This window comes from Pelobates fuscus, chromosome 9, assembly GCF_036172605.1.
Source record: "Pelobates fuscus isolate aPelFus1 chromosome 9, aPelFus1.pri, whole genome shotgun sequence".
NCBI classification, from domain to species: domain Eukaryota; kingdom Metazoa; phylum Chordata; class Amphibia; order Anura; family Pelobatidae; genus Pelobates; species Pelobates fuscus.
The window spans coordinates 107,007,748-107,025,952 of record NC_086325.1 but is presented as its reverse complement, the minus strand read 5'-3'; the positions used below and the strand labels follow the sequence as shown (position 1 = coordinate 107,025,952).

At 41.5% G+C, this 18,205-nt stretch overlaps 1 protein-coding gene across 2 annotated transcripts in view; it reads right to left on the bottom strand.

Annotated features, from left to right (window-relative positions):
• PBX3 (PBX homeobox 3) overlaps positions 1 to 18,205 on the bottom strand; it is a 216,741-nt gene that overhangs the window by 16,078 nt on the left and 182,458 nt on the right. For both annotated transcript variants that reach the window (XM_063432286.1, XM_063432287.1), the window contains exons 4-5: positions 7,661 to 7,851; positions 5,664 to 5,799 (exon numbers count right to left, since the gene is read on the bottom strand). In XM_063432286.1, coding sequence (XP_063288356.1) covers positions 5,664 to 5,799; positions 7,661 to 7,851 — 327 coding nt within the window. The remainder of the gene's footprint in view (positions 1 to 5,663; positions 5,800 to 7,660; positions 7,852 to 18,205) is intronic.

The following is an 18,205-nucleotide window of genomic DNA, read 5'->3' as shown; positions in this document are numbered from 1 at the left end:
GAGATGCTGATTGGCGCAGCATTTTGCAACTCATGCGCATCAGCCTCCTAATGCTTTCTTGTGGGAACGCATTGGATTGGATCATCAAGATTAAAGAAAAGGTAAGTTTAAACTCCTTTTTATTGCACAGCGAGAGAGACCGGACACCTGAACAGCCACTGGAGGAGCATAGTTTTAGGAGTACATGTTTTTCCAAACACTATAGTGTTCCTTCAAGTATTTTCTGAAAAACAGGATCTTCGTGCCTCGTTAATGAGCATTTTAGTAAATAAGCCTTTATATGACACTTGTCCTGATGACAAAACGGTTACAGCTCAGCAATATTACAAGACTACATGGGATGACCTCCGTTCTTTATTCACATTATTGCAGAAAAAAAAAAATATGCACATAAAATGACAATGAGTATCTGTTTCTTTTGCGGTCTCTGAAACTCAATTAATGAATTGGTTCTAATTGCAGATTCATTTAAGAAGGGTTTTGTTTTGCTTATTTATTAAGCTAATTACGGAGTTAACATGGCAAGAAAAAAAAACGTCTATAAATTATTAGGTAAATGCTTCATCTCTCTGCAGTGGTGCATTGAGTTTTATGTTTTGAAATCAGCTTTATTTCTTTCACTGGAGAGGTTTTAATGAGACGACTGCTGCACACCTGTTTTATTAAAGACCCTGCAGACTGAAGACTATGTGACACCAAACCACAAACAAGATCACTTAACCTTTTAGTTGCCGTGACACTATGGCAACACTAGAATTAATGTTCACTCTTTTCATCAAAATAAATCATCAAACATTCTACAGTGCTGTAACTTTAATTTCCCCAAAATAAGGACAAATATGCCTGATGCACTTTAAATAGTGTGCAAGGCATCAATTATTGAGTGACTATGATACAGTATAAGTCATTAGGGTGCGTAATCATTTAAAACCCGCCTTGTAAGTGGCTAAACATTTTTGTCTCGAGTCAGATACCCAGTGGGGGAAGAAAAAAGAGAAGTTTCCCTATTTAAGCCCTCCTGACACTTGTGCAGTGCCATGGTTTACACTGGCTTTGTCCCCATAATCGCTGTCCACTGATATCCCTTGAACCAGCTTGACTTACTGTATTTGTGACTTTCTAACTTAAACTGATCTACATATTTCCATTGAACATTAAAGGGACACTCCAGGCACCCAGACCACTTCTGCTCATTGGAGTGGTCTGGGTGCCAACTCCCACTACCCTTAACCCTGCAAGTGTAATTATTGCAGTTTTTCATAAACTGCAATATTTACATTGCAGGGTTAACTCCACCTCTAGTGGCTGTCTATTAGACAGCCACTAGAGGTCACTTCCTGGGTTCTAGCACAGGTTTCCTGTGCTAGAGCGTCGCTGGACGTCCTCACGCTGTGTGAGGACCTCCAGCGTCGCTCAAAACCCCATAGGAAAGCATTGAAATGATTTTTCAATGCTTTCCTATGGGGAGACGTAATGCGCATGCGCGGCATTTCCGCGCATGCGCATTAGGTCTCCTCGGCCGGTGAGCGAGATTAGTCTCGCCCACCGGCCGACGTAATCATTAGGAGGAGCGTCGCGGAGGCGGAGACAGCGGCGAGGGACATCGCCGCTGTCCCAGGTAAGTGACTGAAGGGGTTTTCACCCCTTCAGTAACCGGGGATTGGTGGGTGGGAGGGAGAGGGACCCTCCAGTGCCAGAAAAAAGGATCGTTTTTCTGGCACTGGAGTTTCCCTTTAAGCCTGACCATTCTAAAGATTGGTAACACACTACTGGCTCAAATCTCTGTGCATGTCCATATAGTGCTGATCACCCATGTTTTTATATATGACTTCTACTGGTCCCATAAGTTAATGTTTGACTATAACTCTACATATTTCTCCTCGTTCAGTGCACTTTCAGCTTTTTGACATCTACATTTCTCATTTGGGTGCTAGTGAAAAATATTTTTTTAATAAAATAATAATATTAAAGGAGCATGTTAAGCATCATAACCACTACAGCCCACTACAGCCATCTGCCACCAAAATGGTTTTACAAGTACCAGGTTTCCCCAGGCAAGACTGTGGACTTTACAAACAGTTCAAAAATATTTTGAATCTTCACATTGTGACAGCGTCAGGGGATTCCTGGTAACGAAAGCACTACAGTGGGGTAGTAATTATAATGCTTGCAGTTTTGATGCTTGCAGTTTTGAGCACCCATTTAACTTCTTGTGAAAATTGAGCAGCCTGGGTAAGTCTATAAAGATAATATATTTCTTATTAATATCAAAATCAAAAAGCTTATGAAATGCAGCAGTGTTAGTGTCAGTGTTATGAGTGCCCTTTCTTAAAAACGAAATCAGAATCCTAGTTTTCCACATTAAAATTGCAATTAAAATCACAATTATCTAGCCAGTTCCTTTTAGTTTCAATATCTCTTTAAATCGGACCACTGCCTGCAGTGGCCCTAACCCAGCACCGGTGCAAGGATTTTTGGCTACACAGGAGAAGATGCATTATGCCACCCCATTCTCTTCTCCCAAAAAAAATGCATCTGCACCGGTGTCTCGTAAAACCCCCTTCTGAATTTCCCCTTTAGTGTATTGTATCCCCTCTCTTGTATGTCTCATATAACCCTCTTCTTTCCCACAGTCCTTTTCTGTGTGTCTCCACCCTCAGCCCTTTTTGTCGCCCCCACCCCTCTCCATCCACCAGGGCCCTTTGTGTGTCTTTTTCCTCCAAAGCTATATAGACATAGATATATAGGACCACACACAACCATACAGGCACACAGCCACATAGATATGCAAACACACAATCAGTCATAAAAACACAGACATAGAGATACAAAAGACACTGTCATGTAGAGAAATACAGACACAGTTATACAGAGATATACAAATACAGACATAGATGCAGACATACAGAGACATAAAGACGCAGTCATACATAAAGATGTAGGCATACAGAGACATACAGGCATGCAGAGACATGCATACACAGACATATAGTCACACAGAGACATACAGAGACATACAGAACAAGGCATACAGAGACATGCGGGCAGAGTCATATAGAGACATACATATACAGTCATACACAGACATATAGTCATACAGAGACATGCAGACACAGGCATACAGAGCAGGGACAGATCCACAACCTAATCTCAGGAGGGGGACTGGTAGTGGGTTGTAGTAGGGGGAGGGCAGGGACTGTAGTAGGGGTCTAGGGGCTGTAGTGGGGCAGGGCAGTGGCTGTAGTGGGGAAGGACAAGGGCTGTAGTGGGGAGGGGCAATGGCTGTAGTGGGGAGGGGCAAGGGCTGTAGTTGAAGGCTAGCTGCTCTAATTGGGGAATAGGGGCTGTAGTAGTGAGTTAGGGGCTGAAGTAGGTTGATGGCAGTAAGGGGCTGCGTGTGGGGGAATAGAGGCTGTAGTGGAAGGGATGTGTAGTAGTGGAGTTAGGGGCTGTAAAGTGGGGACAGGGCTTGTAGAGGGGGACAGGGGCAGTATGGATGGGGCAGGTCTGTAGAGGGGGGACAGTATAATGGAGGCAGGGGCTGTAGAGGTGGGAACAGGGGCAGTATGGGGGGACAGGGGCAGTATAATGGAGGCAGGGTCTGTTGGGGGGGCGGGGCTGTAGAAGCGGAGGACAGGGGCAGTATAATGGAGGCAGGGACTGTAGAGGGGAGGACAGGGGCAGTATTATGGAGGCAGAGGCTGTAGAGGGGGCAGGGGCTCTAGATCAGGGACAGGAGCAGTATGGGGGGCAGGGGCAGTATAATGGAGACAGGGCTGTAGAGGGTGAGGCAGGGGCTTTAAAGTGGGGGGGAGTGGCTGTAGAGGGGGGACATGGGCCACAGGAGGGGGGCATGGGCAGCAGGGGAGGCAAGGGCAGCGAAGGGACGGGAAGGACATGGGAAACATGATGGAGAAAGGGGCTGTATAGGAGGAGGCCGGCTGACTCATCAAAGGAGGCCGGCTGATTCCTGCTCTGTGCTGGCTGCAGGGAAAGCAAGGTGAGTTAAATAGTCCCAGTCCCCAGCCAGAGGCAAGGGATTCGGACTTTTGCGCCTCCCTGCTCTGGCGCCCTAAGGCGGCCACCTGTGCCGCCTTATGGACGCGCCAGCCCTGCCCTTCATTAGTTTAGTGAGATATAAAGTTACCTATTTTACTGTGGGAGCTTCTAAAAGAGTTCTGCATGCTGTAACTGGTACAATGTCAGTAAAAGCAGCCATGAGGTTCAATGGCCAAAACAGGCAATTATTCCAGTGGTTCTCTGGAATCCAGGACCACACAAAACTTTCACTGCCCCTTTCAGATCTAAAAATACAAAAGCCTTTTCATGTACTTCATGTGTCCTCATGGGTAAATAAGTCATCATGGTTATCAGTCCAGCAAGTGTACCCTCACACTGCAAATATTCCTGGGGAGGTGTCACTCTGACATATTAACTAAGTCATGAGTTCAAATATACTGATACCATAAGTATACAAATTTTATTTACAGGATTCCATGAGAAACAAAATTCAAGGCTAGAGATGCCAAACTGAAAGCATAATTGACTTTTGAGAGTTTTTACAATTTTGACCTTTCATTTGAAAATCACTTTGAATTCATCTTGAACTTGAGTAAATAACTCTGTCTGATTGGCATACTATTCCTTAATTCCTAAACAATTCAGTACTTCCCAGAATTCTCACTTGTGCTGTCATGCTGAAGTACAGAGGGCCTTTTCTTATACATCTTCTATTGCATGTTTGTAATAAAAGTATTTCAACACATATATAACAGGTATATGTGGAGTTTCAATAGCAAATTTCGGCTGTCAGTAGTGTATTTATGAATTTCCCTTGAATTCGATACCTCTTTACATTTCACTTGCTTGTGTAATTTTGAGATATAAAGCACTGTGGAAAGCACTTTGGCATGCTTGGTAAGAAATAAATATATGGTGTTTACACTATGCATCTGTAGTGTGTTTCAGGGTTTTAACACAAGAAAACATATTCTTAAGTGACATTTATTATGTTCAATATTAAAACAATGTATATGAGGCAGCAACAAGCTGAAAATTAACTGTAGAAATCTGAAACATGCCTGGCACATGCCTGAAAATGTCACATATGACATATCAGACAAGACAGGACCTAGGGGTTGATACACTGGCAGCAACCCATTGCAGAAAAATGAACTGCGGCATTTAACATTTTGAGAACAAGAAGCTTGATTGATGCCTTTAACTGTACAATTCCATGGCAAAAGAAGGGTTAATGGCGAAAGGCCTCTATGCTTATTAATGTTCCGCTTTTAGCACTGAACGGCTACAGAGCCACCTATAAGGTGAGATGCCAAAACTCAGACGAACAATACCTTCAGTGACAGGCAAGAACAATTCTATTGTTTTAACCCAATTAAATGTATGATGCACAGGGGTATAGCAAATTCTAATTAGCCATAATGCATTAATTACAGTTAATTAAAGTAATTAGAATTAGTTGTAATTAATGAATTACACTTCCATTAACTCACTCGCTCCTGGGACTTCACAAAGAGACAGATACTGAAAATCTTAAAAACAGTCATATATTATGTCAACACCCCTTTCCTTCTAATGGTGGCACTGTGAATATAGGAGGACTTTATTACTGAGGCTAGGATTAATGAGTGCATCCTGCTCACCTGTGATACCGTGATACTGCATTTCTTGGCCAGCTCCTCCTTGGCTTCCTCGCTTGGGTAGGGGTTGCTTAGGTGGGAGTAGAAATACTCATTTAGGATCTCTGTGGCCTGTTTGCTGAAGTTACGTCTTTTTCTCCTGCAAAACAACAACAAGGTACATTAAAACCTTTTTGGGAAAGAAAAAGGAAATAATCCACATATTTATTTGTCATACAGGAAGCATTAATACCAACAATGTTAAAAAAAAAATCGTATAAAAAAAATAGTATAGGATAGGAGAATACCAGAACCCTTTTCCTTAGTATAGGAGAATACCAGAACCACTCTCCTTAATATATGAGAATACCAGAACCACTTTCCTTAGTATATGAGAATACCAGAACCACTTTCCTTAGTATATGAGAATACCAGAACCACTTTCCTTAGTATAGGAGAATTCCAGAACCACTCTCCTTAGTATAAGAGAATACCAGAGCCATTTAATTCTAGTATAAGAGAATACCTGAACCATTTTCCCTAAACTAGAAAACTAATACCACGTTGTCTCTTCTATAGGAGAATACCAGAACCACGTTTCACTAGTATAGGAGAATTCCAGAACCATTTCTTTCCTAGTACAGAAGAATACCAGGATAATTTCTCCTTATTTATATATCTTAGTATAGGAGAGTCCTGGAACCATTATTTGAAGAGACAAACCCCATGGTCTGTCTGTTCAACTCAAAACAATACATAAACAAATGATGGAAATTATAAGAATGTTCTGTATCTTTCATCAGTACTGAATCTAAGGCTCTCAGCACAGATGGGATCACATACAGACATTTATACATGTTTCATAGGATTCAGACAACCTCCCTGTGGGGAACCTTGAAATGCGCAGGCCCCAGGGCTACTATGCCATAAGGCATCCAGCAAACTGCCTGCCTGCGGCAGCCAGGATCTCATTGCTCTCATACTTTTCTTCCAGCCTGCATCCCAAATCTTTCCCCAATGTTAACACTTTCAGACCAATTGTCAGGTTAACTCAGTAATTAGTTATTTCATTGTGTTTATTTTTCCAACTTTGGGCCTCAATTTAATTACAGCTGATTATGTTTATTGCCTCCAAATAAGCCATTTGTCGGTTTAATTAAATAACCGTAAAGGCATATTAGGAACCCAAAAATATAGCTTAAAATGTCAAAACCTATACCTATATTTTACGCTAAGAAAATATCGGAAGATTTGGTTTAACTCCACTTACTGGGCAAAAAAAATACTCAATAGATGGCTTCAACAGATTCAACATCTAAAAGTTGGGGGATTTTGTTACTATTTGCCCCTGGCAGCAGTATTAGCCTGCAGGCATATAGTTAAATAAAAACCTAACAAGAGTCAATATGAGCTCCCCATTAGTATAGCTGGCTGCTCAGTCGCTGATAAAATACAGAGGGGCCTGGCATTTCTTTCCCCTGTGTCACCATCCAGGCCATGGGGGCTGAAAATTAAATAATTAGAGTTGGACAAGTCACTATATATCCCACGTGGCCTGCGTTTGGGGGCTCTAAAAAAAAAAAAAAAAAAAAAAAAAGTGGCATGGATATCATAGTATCCCCACTCCAGCTCCCCTTCATGAGCAGCAGTTGGGAGCTACTACAAAATAAAAAAGTGAGGGCGCATTCTATTGTTCCCCGAGCACCCACGTATGGGTGACTAGTGGATTTCCTAATATAATAAAAGGAGGGAGGGTTTGAATACGAAATTGTTATTTTATTATTAACCCCACCAGCTGTCCAAGGGTTTCTGGGGTCAATGTCAATGCAAACATGTGCGGGACAAGGAAGACCAGGTCGATACAAAATCATGTCAGGATTACAAAAAAAAGCGTAGATTCACTGTAACGGTGATATGGCCATTGCTGAGTTACAAATAGTGAATTACAAGAGATTTGTGAAGATCACGTTTTAATAAATCAGTATGGAAGATAGAAGATAGTGAGGGGAACTGACACTGACCTGGCATCGAGAAACCTCGACCTTAGGATCATGACAGCCTCACATGTGCTCTGCTTCAGTTGCATTTGGATAGAGCTGAACTTTCTGTGAATGATCCCAACCATTCTTTCAATCTCCTTTGGAGAGATGGGGCGCGTCCGGCTTTGCTCCCTCAGAAGATTCATCACATGGGTGGTAAATTCATTACATGCCTAGGGTGAGGAAAACAAAATAATGGGTTAGCACAGGTAACATCATTTATGTACACTTTGAATTTGTTACACAATGTGGATATTTCAGACAGTGTCAGTAATATAATGTTCCCTGTTTAATGGTACATTCTAAGCACAATAACCACTGTTGTTATAGTGTTGGAAGTGGCCTGGTGACACCACTGTAAGTAGACAAAGAATTTTAGAGCAGTTACGACTTCTTATCTTTTTACTATTCTAAAAATATTTGACTACTTACAATTGGGGGACCTAGGGCACGCAGTAACGGTTACAGTGCTTGGAGTGTACCTTTAAGCTTGCGCTACTATCTAGGTACGGTGCATAGAAGATGAGAAGGATGGTATCAAGGGAACAACAACTTAATGTATGGGAATATGTGCTCAGCTGGAGTGAGAATATGGAAATAATAGGTATTGTTTAAAAGAAAATATAGGGTGTGGGGTAAATAAGAAAAACTAGTTTAAAAAGAAGTGATCTAAAAGATGATGATGATTAGAAGGTGGTGAATATGAAAAAAATGGCATGTATGTGAGAAAAGAAAGAAACGGTGAAACGTAAAGAACAATGTCATCTAATTTGCAAGAGAAAAAAATGTGTAGAAAAAAGAAAAAGCAGATAATGTGACAAAAAGGAAAAGATCGGAGATTAAGTCTAATTACAGAAAGAAAAATAAGAGACTGCACATTGGAAGGAATACATGGGCAAATAAAAGACGTGAGAAAATGTAGATGGTATGTGAAAGAAAGAAACATACATAAGTATTTAGAATGGAAATGTGAGAAAAAGGTAATATTTTCTGATAACCAAATGTGTATATGTGTGTACTTAGTGTTGTGATGGTTGAGACTTTAAATCAGCATCCATTACTGGTAGTCAGTGTAGTGCATTTAAACCACTTCCTTGCAGATAAGTAGTAAGAAATGAGCTGCACATGTCTTTCATACAGGCCTTGGAAGGATAAGTCTGTAAGTAGACCATCACTGTTTTTAACCCCTTAAGGACCTAACTTCTGGAATAAAAGGGAATCATGACATGTCACACATGTCATGTGTCCTTAAGGGGTTAAGTGAATAGTACGTTTTCATCAACTGAAATACCATTCCACGTTAGTGTGGTAGTGTTTGCCTGTCCTAGTATTAAGTTTGCTCCGTTCTATTCTCTGTTAATTAGTATTTAAACAGCAATCTAGCACATTTGTCACTATTGTGCGTACATTTGCATTTTCCTAATGCACGCAGATCATTTTCCAATATATATTTTCATATTCTTGCAGTTTTCCAAAATTAATTTTCAGTAAAGATTTAAAACGGTACCCCCGCCTCCTGGATCTTTAATGAGAAGTTGTTCTCTGTCTGCCAAGCCTTGTGCTACAGACACATTGTGGGGGCAGAAAAGTAAAAACGCTTGCTACATAGCGGGCCTAGCCACAAATAGAGTGGATTCTTTCTACACGTCATTATTTATCCTCGTCAGTCAGACACTGCAGAATAGTAACCTGTCTCATCGTGCTGCGCACAGAAGACACTGATTACTCACCAGTCATCCCTCAGCTTTCAGATGCAGAGGAAAGCACACTTAGCATGCCAAGGACCAGATCACGGTGCACAAACACTAGAGCAGGGGTAGGCAACCTACGGCACTAGTGCCATGCACGGCACTCGAGGTGCCTTTGCACGGCACTCAAGGCTACAAGAGCCAAACAGGCTCTGGCCTGTCAGGAGTCCCAATGAAACTTCAGCTATCTATAATACGAAAAGGTGGTGATGGACAATCCTCAATTTATGCATTGGAGCACATAGAGGAAGTGATCTCAGATCACTTCCTCCCAGCACTTATGAATGGGAATCCACACTGCAGTAAAGCAGCCCACAGCTTCCTGTTGCAGCTTCTGTCCTTGAGCTGTGCCTGGCCAGCCTGATCCTCACTGGAACCCAGGGAAGCCTCAGAGCTGCAGAATAACCCTCCCCTCATACAAATAATACAAACACACACACAGTCCGCACAAACACAACACCACCAACAATCCACATACATGCACACAACCCCACATGCAGCCTCTCACATGCAATACCCCAAACAGCCCCACACAGACACACACTACCAAATACACAATGTGACATATCCATCCACACACAGTTCCACAAGCAGCCCCCATACACAGCTCAAATTCATAGGTATTATACATGATACCACAAACTATTAATGAACATATACCATATAATAACTCATACGCACAAATACAACGATACAAAGCAACTGCAGTATAAATAACACAAGCAGTATATGGCAACATGCTCACCTCAATTTAAAGAAATAGGACCGACACACTATGGGACTTCACAATCTTATTTCGGCACAGTGCTGCTAAAAGGTTGCCTACCCCTGCACTAGAGTCTCTAGTGAATCTGATCTGACATCAGTTAGTGCTGAACCTGCCAGGTCTAAGTGCACTAGTTCTAGACACTGAACCTGCTCTGAGCTGTCCTCAATAAGTGCTGCAGCCTCAACACACCTGTGAGTATGAACAAGTACACACAAAGATGTACACTGATCCACAGTCTTATGACAGTCCCATTAACAGTGGAAGGCTTTGATACAAACAGATGCTTTAAGACTGAACCAGAACTACAGTGTGTCAAGTTAAATGGTCCCACACGTAGAGACCTATCTATTGGACCTTCAGGAAACCAAATAAATGGTGACATGATCCCCCTCATGTGAATGTAAACTATGAAGAAAAGAGTAGCAGCATAGGAGAAAAAACAGACAAACAGACAGTGTCCAGCCAAGCATCACCAGCTACAATCATGCCCAGTGTCTGCCCCCAAAGAATGCTCATCTGACAGCAGGAGATAGAGCTGTACAAAAGTGGTGAGGTCTGGTCTCCTAAAGTTTGATGACCGTCCAAAAGACTAATGGGTCCGAAAAAGTCATATTTTCTTAGCAGCACCCAAGACTTTGATCTGACAGAGAAAAACTGGACCAACTCTCTAAATGACTAGGACCAGTGTCTTCTGAACAAAGAAAAAAAATCAGATCAGTGCATGTTCCCAATGCAACAGTTATGGTATGGCAGAGATTGGATGACTGCTTTAGGTCGCCAGAGATAATTGAAGATGCACTCCTAAAGAAAACTGAAAATGATCCAAAGATAACAAGGACAATCAGAAGTTGAGAGAGCAAGAAGAAATGCTTCTGGAGCTGGAGGCAGAAAATGTTGTAGGACACCTGTCAGGCACCATGTAACTGGATACAACACATCAAGTCAACTCTGCAATAGGCAAGCTTCCTTACATCTTACGGGAAAGATGGATTACACAGGCATCAAAATACATAAAACATAATTGAGTTGCATTTCAACCTGTCTCTTTCTTGGCTACGTTCATCGTGAAAACATGCAACCCACTCCAGAAAGAACATGTTGCAGTAGCTAGTTTACAACAGCACGTCATGGAAGTGTTTCCCTCGTGCAAAAGACCTCAAGGACCTGGATCTAGGAATAGATTCACTATCCCTTCAGAGAACCTTAGGGCTCATTTGAGATCTGAGGAAGGACAGCTTCACATTCTGTGAATCTAGAGAATAAAAGTTTTTCACAAGAAGAGGCGTGTTGTCCATGGTCAACAGCATGTCTGACGCCCTCAGGTTATGCAAGGTAAGGTTCTTAAAGTGAATCTCCAAGAAGAGAAAGAAATACAGTGGAAGTTGTGGAAGGACTCACTGGTAGAACTTGAACAGCTCAACATTCAAAGGCCTTATGTTCCTCTCTGCTTCTCTATCACGCAAAAAAGAGAGAGCTGTGTCTTTTCAAATGCATCCACTGTTTTTAAGTTGATAGTACATGTTTTGATCAACTCAAGTACTATTCCACGTGATTTTGGTATTATTTGCCTGCCCTAGTATTATGTTTGCTAGATTTCATTCTCTGTTAATTAGTGTTTCAAAAGCAATGTATATTTTTTTAATGCACGCAGTTCATTTTCTAATATATATTTTCATATTTTTGCTGTATAAAAAAATTATTTTCAGAAAAGATTTCAAATGGTACCCCTTTCTCCTGGATCTAAGAAATTGTTTACTGTCTGCTAAACCTTGTTCTACAGACACATTGTGAGGGAAGAACAGGAGATGGCTGAGAGAAATAAATTAAGAGAAACAGGAAAGAGATGATGTTTTTTGTTTTAAATTATTTTTTGATTTATTTTTGAGAGTGTGTATTCACACGTGATTGTAAAAAAAAATTGGAAAAGTAGAAAGAATAGAGGGGAAAGTAATGTGGAAGTTGTAAGAAAAAAATATAAATGGTAGGTGAGAATGAATAGAAGGCACAAGTGTAGAGAAAACTATAAAGTGAGATTTATCAAAACATGCTATTCTGGATGAAAAGTAGTAAATGTGGAGAGAAATTCTATTGGTTTCCATGGTGATGGTTCCTTTTTTAGCTCTTTGCCCCAGAATAACATTTGTTTTGCCCTGGTAAATCTCCCCCGTAGAGTGAAATGTAAAAGTGACTAAACAGTAGGAAAAATGTTGGAGATTAAACACAAAGTGGAAAAAAAATACTATAAATAAACAGCATTTTATTTTATTCTGAATCTTTATTCTGAAAATTGCCAGTTACTTAAATAAAACAACAATAACAAGGCAAAAGGCATCTAAATTCAAATACAACATGGAGACAATAAATGGAAATAATGATGGGTCCCAGGAAAAATAAGAACTTGCTCGAGTAATTTTACTTAGAAGCATCGGATAGACTGCAACATCCTGTGTTCCAAAATCAGTACATGAGTTTATTACATATTTGCACAGGAAATCATATAAAAGGTGTCTATAGATCACAAAAATATCAGCAATGGGAATTTTATATATAATTTTATCATTTGATCCACTTTACTGTTTGACCCAATGTTAAAATCAGAGGTGTCGGATCTGTGTCAGGGCAATATGTGAAACTTTTTTTTAATCTTTATTTATACAACATTTGCAGCAAGTTGTAGATTGTAAAGTGTTCATTTAAGAGTACAAGTGAAGACTAATGTAATCTTATCCAAAATTTGCTCACTGTTACTAAATTAAATAAAGTAGTAGGGAAATCAGTAAAAGGAAACAAATCAGAGCAGATCATTACAGATAAAAATGGCATAATGATATAATAGCATAAAGCCTGGGAAGCAATGAGTAAATAAAAAATGAGAATGTAAACACTAGGTCGAAAAGGTAAGCTTAAAATGGCGAAATTCTTTCCTGTTTGTTATCACAGGGAGAATTTAACAAGTGATTTTTTTTTTCAGCATGGAGCCGGGAATAGGAGGGGATTTATTTCCTCAAACGCTTGCTGAACGTCTTTCAACTTATTAAGGGAAGCCATGTATGAACTGAAAGGCTGATTAGCAATTTGGCACAGGCCCAGGGTTAGTGGGATTCACCCAGCATCCCTTTAAAGCACTAGTTCATACAAGATTAATTAGAACATCTCATTTATGTAGTATGCACTCTAGCTCATTACTCTAAGTAAAATTTGTTAAGTATTTACATTTAGATAATTAAAATCTGGGTACGCCCTTAAGAAAGATGCATGCACTCCTGTTAAAGTGATTCCTTCATTGTCCTTCCATTAAACACTGCATGTTACATCCTTATATATGTATATTCTGCAAGAATGGGGGATGCAGGAGGTTGTGTCTAATTATAATTTGCTCAAGTAGCACAACATGAGAATATTAAATTGTATATATTAGACTTTGAGATTCAGTTTCGGATTATTTGCTATTTTGGGCCGATTATGCATTTTGGCCGAAAACATGAATTTCCAGCTACTATATGCACTAATCCTGAAGCGCCTGAAATGGCCAATCCATTTTGGATGCTTTGGAGTTAACTATTTCCCCACTGGGGACACAAGCAGCCAGTGTGAATAATGTTACAAAACTGCCTGTGGTGGTCACTATGAACCCAACATTAGTACAAGGGAGGTTTTATATCTCCCCCATGGCCCCACTCATCATGCAAAGAGTAGCACATGTCTGCTAAACAGCAAGCAGTCAGGGACTGTTTACCATTAAAAAAAATATTATTACTGCCCAGTCACTAGTAACATACTCCCTGTGCCCTCGGCATTGGGTGGTTCACTATTACTAGGATAGGTATGGGTTGTTGTTTGTGTTTTGTTTTTTTACTGGGGGGTGGAATTCATTTTTTTAGGGGGATGTGGACAACGGCATGTCCACCCCCCTATATATTAAATTAAAGCCCCTACCATCAATCAAAAGCAGGGGGACACTAGGTCCCCCATTTATCCATATAATAGGCCCCATACACCATCCACTGGTGGAGGCAGGGGAGGGGAACTAGGTGTTAGTGTTCCACCTACCGTTATCAATATGAAAGCCCCCACCACCCATGGGTAGGGTTTGTGGGGATACTATAGAGCCACATTTGTTAAAGTCTCTTTTATATACAAGCTGTTTCATACTAGTGTTTTTCTCGAGACTATCTATGTATAGCAGTCCTTTTGACTCACAACCCATTATTAATCACATAAAGAATAAAAGCTGATGCTGAGGTGCACAAAAATGATTCAAAATATGCTCTCTTATGGGTTATTGACATAACTATATTTACATCCAACCTAAAGCTGGGCTCTTTGGCTGCATAATCATTATGAAGATGTATTACATCAAGAACACTGACTTACACACAGAGATACTTCCATTTTGTCCATCACATAGACAAAAAAAAATCTATTTACGTAGAGCTTTTCTCTGTAGACTCAAAATTCTCAGTGCATTTTATTTGGCTTAACTATAATATCAGTTGACATACAAATGTGAAAAAAAAACATGAGTTGACCCAGCTGGGAATAAAACCTAAAATTCTGATTCTCCAACAGGTTCTACATTTGGTGTCCTAGCCAAATGAGCAATCTCCCCAGTTGCAGTGGCTTCCAGTAATATAATACTGTCCAACCGTTTAATGGCTAATGCCATTTATCAGTAAGGTTAAAGTGGGGAGGGAGTCGAGTATATTGCATCTATGAAGCAATACAACAGTGTGTTAGTTGAGAAAGCTAGAAGCTATACAAAAACCATTTGGGGACAAATCCAATTTGCAGACTGCCAGCTGGACAGCTCTGGATTAGATGAAATAGTGGATATAAAATAACTTCAACATTTGTTTTCTCACATTACAAAAAGATCCTCACTACATCTGCTCATATAAACTAGACACAAAACCGGAAAATAATGTAAACAGAGGTTGTAGGAAGCATAGTAGGCATACTTGGAAAGGCATCAATCTGTTACAATACACTAAATTTAATCTTTAGGCATCTAGATTGCTGGTCTTAAGATAGCTGTTTTGAGACATTCTAGCGGACCCCGGGTAACCCGACCGGTTACCTCAGCTAATACCTTACTTCAGCCACTCAGGAACAACAAACAGGCATCCTCCTCGCCCCCCTCCCCCCCCAAACCGACCTCTGTTTATTTTCTCACACAAGGTTTTTCATGCACAGACCCCTACATGGGGGCTCCAACAGAAAACAACAGGGGTTTCCATCCCAAGAAGCTGACGGGGGATAGAAGAGGGACAACGTCCTGTGGCAGGATAAGGAAGGGGGAGGGAGAGAGGCACAGACAAGCAATACATTTCACTTAACTCTACTTTACAGAGCTGCTCTCCCCCCCCCCCCCGTTTCTTTGTATTTGTCTTCACTTTTGTATCACACAGGTAGGTTACAATGCTGCTGCCCATCCCATGTGTTCCCTATTAAGGGTTAATAAGCATGTAGGGATGTATATAAAAAATACCCCTCTCGGGGGGCGGGGCCGGACCGCCATGCTGAACGGTCGCACAACAAAGCTGCTCCTACAACCCGTGCTAATTATAGCTCCAAAAAACAACTTGAATCCTACCTGACGACCGACAGCGGTGACCCAGTGCAAGCAAACATCCTGGTTCCGAGGAGAGGCTTGCTGTTAAGGTTTTAGTCCCTCGGAAGGGTGCCCTCTGACAACCAAGGGGGAGACCGTGCAGGCAGTGAGCGGGGAAGACGGCCGCTGCCCTGCTATCCTGCCTCCCAGTGATATGCCAGCAGCACAGGATTAGGTGGTTCTTGCCCTGTCCCCCCCCCATGGACCGGCGGGGGTGATCCCGGTCCCCACCCTATGACTTCCACGCATGCAGAGCCGCCGGAAACCCAACCCACGGCAAGGCCTAGGGTGCACAGGCTGATTCCAACATGGCGGCGACCGCATGTTGAACAACCTATGGAAGGAGGAAAATCCAACATGAGCCGCACGGGAATCGGCAAACACAGGCACAGACCCCACATGGAACCCGGAGCCCGGCTCGGAGGTGAGACACACAGGAGCGGTCAATCTTGAAGCATGACACGCCAAAACATACAGCAACACCAACGACCAGTGGAGGTCGGTATGGGCAATCTACCGACCAAGCACGCTCAAGTGTCCAGTCCACAGCAGACACCACCGCTCCAGCGACCCAGCCTTACCCAACATACCTCCTGAACCATCACGGACCGACTGCCTGCAAAGGAAGTGACCCGACCGGTGCTTAGCGAAACCAGCGTACTCTGCATCCCACACATGGCGGACACCCGACTGCAACCCAAGCTGAAAGACTGCCACTCAACCCTAACACCCATTATGACAGGGTCCAGAACTTTGTCCCTCTATACTGCCGTATCCAAGCGAGTCTCAGAGCACCACCAATTGTCGATTGTCATCTCTCTGTGGCGAGGACCACCCGGGGTGAAAAAGTTAAAACCTACTGCACACTTCTATTTGTCTGCTAATTTATGTGATTGATGTCTTTAAGCTACTCAATAACCAAGTTGATAGAACAGTCTATTCAGGAATATACACACACTTATTAAGCGCATGAAACACTCGTAGTGATGTAGTCAGTGGAACAACCCCACAGCCTCTCACACGCACGCTAAGCCTCACATCTTACTACTGTCTACCCAAAGCATAACTAAAAGAGCCTGCGTGTATACATAACTGTTGAATTCTTCAGTATCTAACATGTACCACAAGCGTATACCTTTATGTCTAGTTCGCCAACGGTGACACACTTTTGCATATACTCTAGACACGGAAGATAAGCCTGTAACAATGCTCATTCTTATAAAAATGTGTGCAGTAATCATCTATGCCATATGTATGTAAAACTATGTTCTCCACCTTTCTTGTTACTGCTGTTGTGGCATTACGAGAGTATGTACCCATTGAATGCACCACAAAAATAAATATCTTTGCTAGATGCTCAAGGAAGCAAGGTGAATGGTTAGAGTTAGGACCCACCTAACTCTAACCATTCACCTTGCTTCCTTGGTTAGAGTTAGGACCCACCTAACTCTAACCATTCACCTTGCTTCCTTGGTTAGAGTTAGGACCCACCTAACTCTAACCATTCACCTTGCTTCCTTGAGCATCTGGCAAAGATGACGTGGCAGGCGGGCATACCCTCTCATGGCCATTGGAGGTAACTAAAAACCTCCATTTGTTTAAAAAAACATAGGGATGTGGAAAGAGCGCAGGTAACTTTTTTCCTTTGGTTTTTACTTGATGTGGTCATGTTTACTATAAAGTTGCCAGACCATGTGTAACCTCTTCACAAATTAGAGTAAATTTCCTGAATTATTTTCTTTTTTGTTGAAACACGTTCTTTTATATATTTGAATTTGCCTTATTTTCTACTATCATATCAATAATTTAGTAGCAGAGTTTTACAATTACAAGGTACTAATTTCACTTAAAGGAAAGAGAACAGGCTCATTGATTCTTATGCGGGGGGAATTAGTTTGAGTCCTGCTTGAGACATTAGGCTACTAACTTAAAGTGCCTCAGGCACCAAGATTTAAAAGTAAGCACTGACGTTAAAAGGATTCACTGTGTCCTTACAGATTCTTTGGAAACCTGTTAGTATATTGCCAGCACTGTATAAAGATAATGTGTAGACATAAATGGGATATCTAAATATAAGCCCGTCTCTGGATGGTCTCCTACATTTTCCAGATTTGGGGTGAATTTAGAAGACATCTGTGTGCTACAGGAGCTGGGGTTTCACAGATGCTCAGGGGCAAAGGGACCCGAACCATACTTTTGCCTTTGGCAAAAACCAACTTGAGTGCAGTTCCAAGACGACAGCTCTCAATGTGTCATATAAATTAGATCATCAAAGGATAATGTGCAGGACACTTGTGTACAAGCATCTCCGTAAGGATTTACTAAAAGCTTCTAGGAGTATGTTTGTTGTTAGATTGAACATTATCAAGGGTATGGATAATAAGGATCCAGGGATAAAT